Source organism: Belonocnema kinseyi, chromosome 7 (genome assembly GCF_010883055.1).
Source record: "Belonocnema kinseyi isolate 2016_QV_RU_SX_M_011 chromosome 7, B_treatae_v1, whole genome shotgun sequence".
In the NCBI taxonomy this organism is placed as follows: Eukaryota; Metazoa; Arthropoda; class Insecta; order Hymenoptera; family Cynipidae; genus Belonocnema; species Belonocnema kinseyi.
Window position 1 is genome coordinate 38,644,638 of NC_046663.1, and position 10,017 is coordinate 38,654,654.

Here is a 10,017-nt window from a genome sequence, read left to right on the forward strand (position 1 = left end):
GACAATGTTGTCAGCTCATATCAATCCTTGGACCAAAAAACTAGAATCTGTTCAAGGTCTGCATAGGGTACTAAAGGGTCCCAAAAATCCAGATGTTTTTGGCGATTCCGATAAATCAGCCATCTACAACGAAGAAGAACTCGAGCAATGCAAACTAATTCAAACAGAGATCTTGTCCCTCTTACAACGGGTAAGTTACCAATTTTGAAAATCATACAAAAAATTAACTGTCTTTGGAAATATCTGATATTAGACTTTACAGTCCAAAATGCTTTCAAAAAAGGGTAACGACGGTAATTTTTTACGAAAACAGGGACTAATAAAGAAATAAATTTGTGCAAATAAAGTTAATGTAGGAATCATATTGAATTTAATATGAAATACTTAAAATTCTTAAAAGTTTCCTGAAGCAACACGAAAAGATGCATTTTTAAAATAAAAATCAGTTGAATTGAACCAAAGAGATGATTTGTGATTGAAAATAGTTAAATTCTTAAAGAAAAAAGATTAATTTTTAATCAAATATTTTAATTTTTAACCTAAAGATATGAAATTTTTACCAAAAGAGATGCATTTCCAACGCAAAATATGAATTTTCGACAAAAAAGTTAATTTAAAATCAAATAGTTGAGTTTCCGACACAAAATGGAATATTGAAACTTTTAGTTGAAAAACTTAGTTTTAAACAAAAACAAAAAACCAGTTTTTAACAGAATAGTTAAAATTTCAACCAAAGAGTGGAAGTTTAAATAAAAATAATGAATCTTTAACTAAGAAGAAAAAGAATTTCCTACTAAACTATTGCATTTTTAACCAAAAAATTGAAATTTCGATTATAAAAAAGACGTTTTTACACAAAATACCTAAATTTACAACTAAAAATAACAAGCTTTAACAAAACATGGAATAGTTTAATTTTCAGTTTAAAAATTTGGTTTTCAACAACAAAAATAAAAAACTTATTTTCAACAAAATAGTTAAATTTTTTAATTTAGTAGTTAGTTAAATTTTCAACTAAAAGAGAGGAATTTTCAATTAAAAAACTGAGTCTTCAGTTAAAAAAATGAATTGCCAGTCAAGCAATAGCATTTCCACTCAACAAAATACATGAATTTTAAACAACAACAAAAAAAACATACATTTTTAGTTTAAAAATTTAGTTTTCAAGGACACAAAAAACAATTTCAAACAAAATAGTTAAATTTTCAACCAAACAATAATATTTTCAACTATTAAAATGACAATTTTTCAACAAATTAAATGAATTTTTAACTTACAAATAATAATTTTCTTCAAATAAAGGTATGGTCAGAAGTTCCATTTTCAAAGAAATATTTTAATTTCACACCAGACAATTGCATTTTTAAATATTCAAATGACATTTTTTAAACAAAATATATGAATTGTCTACTAAAAAATATCAATTTTCAACATCAAAAAGAAGCTAATTTTTAATAAAAAAAGTTGTAATTTTCCAGAAATTTTCAACAAAATATCTATATTTTCAATAAAATAGTTAGATTTTTAAGAAAACATTTAAATTTTGAAAAATAGGTGAAGTTTTTAACATAAAAATTGCATTTCCAAATATAAAAATGACAATTTGTCAACAAAATACATGAATTTTCAACTAAAAAATATAAAGTTTCAAAAGAAATAATCAATTTTTTAAATAAAGAATGGAATATCATCCTAAGATAATTGTTCCTTGAATACACTTTTTTTTTTGATAAAAAAGACAACTTATATTTGAATTTAAAAAAATATGTGTGATTTAAGCAAATTTTATTTGATGCAAAAAAAGTTTCTTTGAATCCTCAATTTTATTCTACACGGAGAAAAAGATATCGCAAAACCTCTGTATTGAAATAAAACGCAATATGATAACGTACAAGCAGGTTCCGGAGCTTTTTAGGATATTATAATGTAGTAACATCGCTTGGCCACTACTAGAACTCTCGTATATATATAATATAATAAAATAATAATAAAATCTAAAATCTTGCAATGTACGATATCACGATTTTACGCTATTATAAGGTGATAATTACGATATATAGCGCAGGAATTACGCTATATATTGCCATTCTTGCGATATCGTTTTCTCCGTGTAAATATAGTTTTGGTTCAATTCAAAAAAATTTTGTTTGAATAAAATAAAATTTGATTGAATTAGCATAAAGTTTGTTTGAGTGATTCAAAAAATTGTTTTAATCAAACAATTCATTCGAACAAATTGCTTTATTTGAGATAAACAAAAATTTTCCTCGGTATATTTCAAGATAGTTATTTTAATTTGTTTTTTATTTCTTTTATTTTTTATTAAATTGTTTATTCATTTCAAGACATTGAAATTCTGCTGCTCTTAAATTTAACACTCCTGTTCCATTTCTGCATAGGACATTTTAAAGAATCAACACCAAGAAAGTAAAAATTTCAAATTTCTGGAGCCTGTCATACTGAATCTGCTAAACGAAATGCTGCCATCAGAATCGCGCATGGACACAGAAATGGATGACCGGAGTTTTTCGGTGACTATTAACTTCGTTTTAGTATCCATGATTTTTTATTGATACGCTAGACATGCTCTGGTGTTTCGAACTGTATTAAAAATTATTGTGTCGATTTTTTGGTATGTACTGAACTTTTCTCTCCAGATTTTAATCCAGTTTCTAGGTTTCTTTCTGCCGGAATTAGGTACGCAGTCTCCCTCTTCCAAAAATATTTGCCCTTTGAAAAACATGTTTAATCCTGCAGAAAAACTCGGTGTTGCTTCTGTTAATATTTCGTGAAGGAAATTTTTAGAAACCTGGAATTTATGTCTAATTTGAAATATTCATTTTGGCATGTTCGAAATAACGAACATTTAAGATTTGCCACAGGGCGAGCTGCACGACCGCACGGCGTCGACCATCTTTGCCATGATTTAGAGATGAGTAATCTCGATTAGATTATTCTGAGTCGCTTAATTGATTTTTCTATCGATTATTGTAAAGAGTTTTATAAATCCGATAAATTGAATGAATCGATTCATTTTTTTAATTTTATGGAATTTATAGAAGTTTTAAGGTATTTTTAAGGATTTCAAGAAATTACTAATTTTCTAAAGAGATTTCCAAGTAATTCAAAAAATTGCACAGGATTCAAAATATTTTTAATAGATTTCAAGAAATTTGTAAAGATTTCATGGGATTTTGTAAGATTTCCAAACATTTCAAATGATTTCACAGGGATATGAGAAATTTTCCCTCCCTTCCTACTAGAGAATTCCTCTCTCTCTGTGCGAACTAGAAAATTACTATCATTCTTTTCTAACTTGAAAATTCTAAGGATCTTAAAAAAAGTTTAAAGAATTTGGTACCTCCCTTCCAAATAAAGAATGCCTATCACTCCCTTTAAACGGTAAAATTCCTATCACTCTGTTCCAACTTGAAAATTTCTATTCTATCTTGCCAACTCAAAAATTGTTATCCCTCTCTTCTGACTGGTAATTCCTATCTCTCCCTTCCAACTCTAAAATTTCAATCCCTCCATTTCAAATAGAGAATTCCCATTCCTCCCTTATAACACTGAAATTTCTATCCCTCCCTCACAGCGCGGATTTAAAGAGATTCCAAATAATTTCCAAAATTTAACATTTGGAAGAATTATACGTACTTTTAAAGAATTTCGTAAGGTTTAAAAAGGTTTCACGTGATTAACAAATTTTTCTAACGATATTGTGGATTAACAAGTTTCATATTTTTTTACAGAATTGAAAACGTTACAAAATAAATTATGCGTTACTGTCGATTAAAAATAATTAATATATATTTCTTTAAATCGATTTAAGTATCATTAAATTTAGAATAATCGGAAAAATCGAATCGTCAATTTTGGAAATAAATGTTTGAGGATCGATTCTTTTTTTTTCGGGAATCAAAGTCGTTGCTATGCGGCTCGCGCTATTGCAATTTTTGAATGTCGGCAATTTTAAATATTGTTCGTTTATAAACTTAATAAAAATTTGTGTTAAATATTAGTTTAATAGAAAATTCGCTCTCACTGTTACTCTTGTATAGTACACTCAACTCCTGATTTAAAAACCTCTGGTTTACGATGTTCCTGAAATTGATGCCCTCGGCAGTTTCTCGATGAGGGGAAACGTGAGACCGAGAGAGAGAGAGAGAGTGAGGCGTTGCTCAGTCAAGCGTGACAAAAAGCATAAGGGCCGCTATCTCAACGTATTAGTTGCATCAAGTTGCGTCATGCGTCCAAACATTACAGAAATGGTTCATGCGACCCTGTCTTTACGTTTGAATTCCCTCGATTTAGGATCAAGTCCACTATAAGCCATGTCTCAAACTGTTATTATATCGGGAGTTGAGTGTAGAAGCAGTTTTTTATTTTCTGTATTTTTTTCTATATGAATGAATTTTTTCAAATAAGCTAATAAGTACTGAAAACAAATTTCTATCGACGCGAGCCAAACTCATTTAAAAGTTTGAGGTTCCTTTTAAAATACCATTGCGAAAACTTTTTATTTTCAAATTACAGGTTTTCGAATATGCTTTTTAGAGTGGCCGAAAAAACTCAAAAAAATTTTTTTTTTGTTATCACTAGTGGGCAATTCGATTGCAAATTTTCAAATGTTCAATTTTTTTAATTTGTTGTGTATGAAAAAATGTCACTTTTTGGGTACAGTTTACGCAAGTGAATAATGTCAGTTAATGCTCTTTGTAATATACAAAAAAAAACACGTACATATTTTTAGTATCCTAACTTTTTTTTCTATTTCTGAAGTATCTTGTGTAAAAATGTCTCATATTTCAGGATCCGTAAAAAATAGAAAAAAATCTTTTTCGAAACTTACAAATATATACGTATTTCCTTAGTTTATTTAGGTGCAAATGAACAAAATTAAATTTTTTGTGAATTTTAAAAACATTATAATTGAGCGAAAAAAAATGTTTCTTTCTTTTTCAGTCTAATATTATTCACTTTCATAAAATGTAGCCATATAAAAATTTAAACGAATTTTCTTCATAAACAAAAAATTTTTAAAAAGGTACAATTTAAAATTTTTTATCGACTTACCCAATAGGGTGGTCCAAATCTTTTATTTTCGAAGTTCCATGCATATCGGCCGCAAATTTGTTCAAATCCATAAAAAAATACATATTTTTTTGGTTAATGGTATTTAGAGCTTTCGCAAGCCCCATTAAGTTTATCATTTATTTCCATAATAAAAAGGTTTTTGTAAATGTTATTCAGAATCGTCAATTTACGGTGATCCGAGTTGAAACTAAGCATTTCTCTTTCGAATTATTCATATAATATGTATAAAAAATTACTTTTTTTAAAAATCGCCCCCATACATAAGTTTGTTTTATATGGGTCCCAAAAAACCCCATAGGTGAAAAATTGGTTATTGAAAGTTTTTGACATTAATTTTTATTTTTTACGATTTTTAAAAGCAAATTGTTTCTAATACATTAGATATTACTTTTTCTTAATAAGTAGATGTTAAATCAAATTGTTTAAAAAATGTAATATTGTTTATAGCAATTTTCTCTTCGAATAGTGTTAGAAAACCGCGGTTTCTTCTAATTTTAAAAACTTGTTTGCAAGTTATTAGTTAGAGCGAGGCAATAATGAATTATATTTAACATAAAGAATTATTTAAACGATTTATTATCATTTATAATAATATCCTCGTAGAATAATGCTAGAAAGTTGCAATTTATCTACAATGTTTGACTTTTTTCCACTTTAATTAGTGAGGTAAGAATTAATTGAATTGAAAAGACATAATTGTTTAAACGATTTATTATTTTTTTAATAATATTCTCTTTGAACAATGCTAGAAAGTTGCTGTTTTTTCTTAAATATTCAAGTTTTTGTTTACTTTTTACTCAGAGCAGGGTAACACTTAAGGAAATTTACAAGTATAATTTTTTTAAATAAATTATTATTGTTTTTAACTATCCTATCTTAGATTAATGCTATATAGTTTGTGTTCTGGAGTCGTTTTAAATAAATTTGGGGACGAAATGTATGAAAATCCGAAAAAAATGTACAATGAATTTAAGGAACACCCGATTGCCCATCGATGATAATTTTTTCTATTTGTTCGTAATACCACAAGGGAACTTTTTAGTGCTATTATCAATGAATCTAATTATTTCGAGCTTTTTCGGTCCACTCTAATGCTTGTTCTTTGAAAATTATTTAATTTCGAGTGATATTCTTTGCAAATAAAACGCTTTTTTACTTTTGAATTTACACATTTTTACGCGGTAAACGAGCGAAATTTTTCGATGCTTCTGGACCAGCAGGTCCGGGGATCGAAATTTTATTTGCATTGAGTTGTACTATAATATTGCATAATTGTTGGTAATATACCTCTAAAGATTCTGGACTTTTTAAGTGAAACTTTTTTTTGAACGAGAGTCTCTCTCTCTCCTCCGCACGGTCTATACTTTCTTTCTGTCTCTTTAATGGCGCTTTCCTTCTGTGCGGAGATTCGCAATTGCTCTAAAGGGTCCTATTCGATATCCCCACTACTGCCACGCTATGCAAGCATGTCTATGATCTCTCTCTCTTTCTCTTATTCTCTTTCTCTCACTTTGCGATCTCCTCAAAAATCATGATGATTCCTCACGAAAAATTGCAAAGTCAATCCATCAAAATTTCTTTTCTACCGTGTGGACCCACTGCTACACACATTGATTTTTTTATATTGCCAACAATTGTTAATTGAGGGACAGAGTACTATCTGAATTTTAATTAACCAGAAGATACTAATGAAATAGTGCCAAGTAGTTTGCTAATATTTATTAAGAATTTGTTTTAACGATTGATAAAGAATTACTAAATCATTGTTAGGGGTCGCATCAAAAACTACGGCTGGTAACAGATGGGATTTTCAAGAAAACTTACCTTTTTCTCGATTTTACGTTTGAATTTTTTTTTTGTTGGTTAAAAATTCTACTGCTTGGTGAAAATTTAATTATTTTGTTGAAAAATAAACTATTTTGTTACAAAGAAATGTTTTTTGGTGAAAAATTGAAGAACTTGGTTGAGAATTGAAATACCTTGTTAAAAATGTAGCTTTTTGGCTGAAGATTTATCTCGTTGGTTGAAAATTCGTTTCTGTTTTGGTTGATAATTAATTTTTCATCTAAAAATTTAACTATAACATTTTTAGTTTACAATTGATATTTTTTAGTTAAAAATTTAACCATCTCATTAAAAAAATTCTATTTTAGTTGAGAATTCATGTATTCTGTTAAAAATTGATGTTTTTTGGTGGAAACTTAATGTTCTTAGTTAAAAAGTCATCTTCTTCATTGAAAATTCATCTCTCGGGTTCAAAATTTATCTTGTTGATAATTCGTATTTGTTTGATTAAATTCAACTGTTTTTGACTTCAACCAAAAAAATTTTTAGTTAGAATATCATCAATTACACTTTCGTTGAGAAATCATATTTTTGCATTAAAAAATCAATTAACTGATTAAAAGTTGAATTATTTTTTTTTTAAATCAATTTCTTCAACAATGAACATTCATAATTTTAGTTGAAAATTTATTTCTAGGGTAAAACATTTAATCCATTTTTTTAACTGAAAATATAACTGTTCCATTTTTGGTCAAAAATTTCTATCTTTAATTTAATATTCATCTTTTCTATTTGAAAATTTAACGACTTCGTAAAAAATTCGTTTGTTAGTTTAAATATTTATAAATTCAATACAAAATTTAACCATATAGTTGAAAACTATCTTTTATTGGTTAAAAATCTGGTTAAACATTAAATTCATTATTTAAAAAATTATCTGCTTGGTAGAAAATTAATTTTTGTTGGGAAATTTATATTTTCGGGTAAAAAGTTCGTATTTTTGAGCAGAAAATTAATCTCTTTTTAAAAAGTCATCTTTTTGGTTTAATTAAGTGGTAGAAAATTGGTTGTTTTTTTGTTGTTAAAAATTAATTTAAAACTAAAAATGTAACTTCCATTTTTGGTTGAAAAGTTGTCTCTTTTAGTTGAAAATTCAACTATTCAGTGTCAAATGGAAAATGGAAAATGGAAATTTTTGGTATAAAATTCATTCATTTGGTTGAAAATTCGTCTTTATTGATTAAAAATTAATCTACTTTTTTTAAATTCATCTTTTTGGTTCTAGATTCTACTATTTTGTTACAAATTTGTTTTTTTTCTGGTTGAATTCAAATAGTTAAAAATGTACTTTTTTGTTGAAAGTCAATTTTTTAACTGAATATTTAGCTATTCAACGTGTAGTAGAAAAATTCTATTTTTAGTTGTAAATGCAACTGTCTAGTTGAAAATACATCCTGCATGGCCAACTATTATTAATCCAACACCAGTGTAAAAATCTCCGTACGGAAGCTTCGTTGCAAATTTACAGTGAATTAATAATTATTAACTGATGATTATTAAAAAGAATTCCTAATAAGCCATTAGTAAATTATATGTATGGTGAAAATTCATTAGTCATAACTTCTGACTAACCCGGATTTGGATTGATTACTATAATTAGTGTTTTTTTCAAAACTAAGCAATACATTAAATTAAATTATCATAATAAAATAAAATATAAATATAATTGATAATAAATAAATTTATTACTATTTATTGTTTTCATTATTATCTACATAATTTATTATTTATTATTATTTATTATTATTGCTTAATTTGAATAAATTTTAATTGCCCTCAGAAAACAAATGATCTTAAACCAAAAGAACTGTTCTCTTGGGTATAGGTGAAACCTCCCTACAGTGGATAATGCAACCTACAGTGGATAATCATTAATTAAAATACTAATATTATGTAAAATAATTAATTAAATTTAATTATTGTTATGTTAATATATGCGTTCATGCATTAAAATTTTTTTGTAAATATATTTGTGCTCCTAATTAATGATTATTCACTGCAAGTTGCATTATTCACATTAGGGAGGTTTCCCCTACAAACAAATTTTGGTTGATTCAACAAAATATGTGATTGGCCCAACAAGATTTTTTGTTGAATCAACCAAATACTCCATCTAGTGAAAATTTTGGTTAAAACAACCAAAAAATTTAGTTAGGGCAACCAAATATTTTGTTGTCTGTATAATAACCATATTCTGTGGTTGAACCAACAAGAAATTTGTTGATTCACCGCAAATCGTTTTCTGAGTGTGTATATATTTTAAGCCAATTTTAACAAAAATCTACCCAGATTTTTATGTAGCAGTTGCAGAACAAATACAATAATTAAATGCACTGGTGTGGAGAATAACTTCAAACTCTAAATTCTTATAAAACAAATTTTGGTAAGTTTAATCATTCATATTACCTACATGGAACACAATATAAAAATATATTGTGATGCAAGAGGACCATAAAAAATTACACTTTTTGATTTAAACTGCAGGTAAAGATTTTAGTATTCTCATTATCATATATGAATAATAATAATAATAATAATAATATTAATTAAAGGGTGGTAGCACAGGGTTAGGTAACCAAAAAATTGAATTATTTTAGCAAACAATTATAAAAAGAAAATTTTGTCCAAAAGATAAGCTAACTAAATAAGATAAGATAAGATAAGATAAAATATGCGAAAATTTTAAATAAAATATAGAATCATTTTTGTTCTTTATTTCATTGTATTTGATTAATAACCTGTATTTGATTTTTAAGAATTTTATTTTGCCATAAAGCTATTTATAGAAAAATGTTCGTTATCTAGTTCTGTACTGCCAACCTTCAATTCTATAATTATTTTTTAATGTATTGATGTGTTTTCGAAACTGAGTAACAGGAACACATTATTGTCATTAGTATTTATGATAAAAAAATATATCCTCTAAAAAATTAATTTACCACTAAAAATAGTGTACATACGGAAGTTAGAAAAGCGTTTTTTTATCCTCAAAATTTTATCCGGATTTTCTATTCTTTGGATAACATTTGAATTTTAATGTTAATCATATTTTTGAAACAATTTTTGAAATATTTT

At 26.7% G+C, this 10,017-nt stretch overlaps 1 protein-coding gene across 1 annotated transcript in view; it reads left to right on the forward strand.

The window, feature by feature from the left end:
* Positions 1-10,017, forward strand: part of LOC117176421 (period circadian protein-like) — a 47,797-nt gene that overhangs the window by 26,853 nt on the left and 10,927 nt on the right. Inside the window, exons 7-8 of the mRNA XM_033366660.1 lie at positions 2-190; positions 2,400-2,531. Of these exons, the coding sequence (XP_033222551.1) occupies positions 2-190; positions 2,400-2,531 (321 nt within the window). The remainder of the gene's footprint in view (position 1; positions 191-2,399; positions 2,532-10,017) is intronic.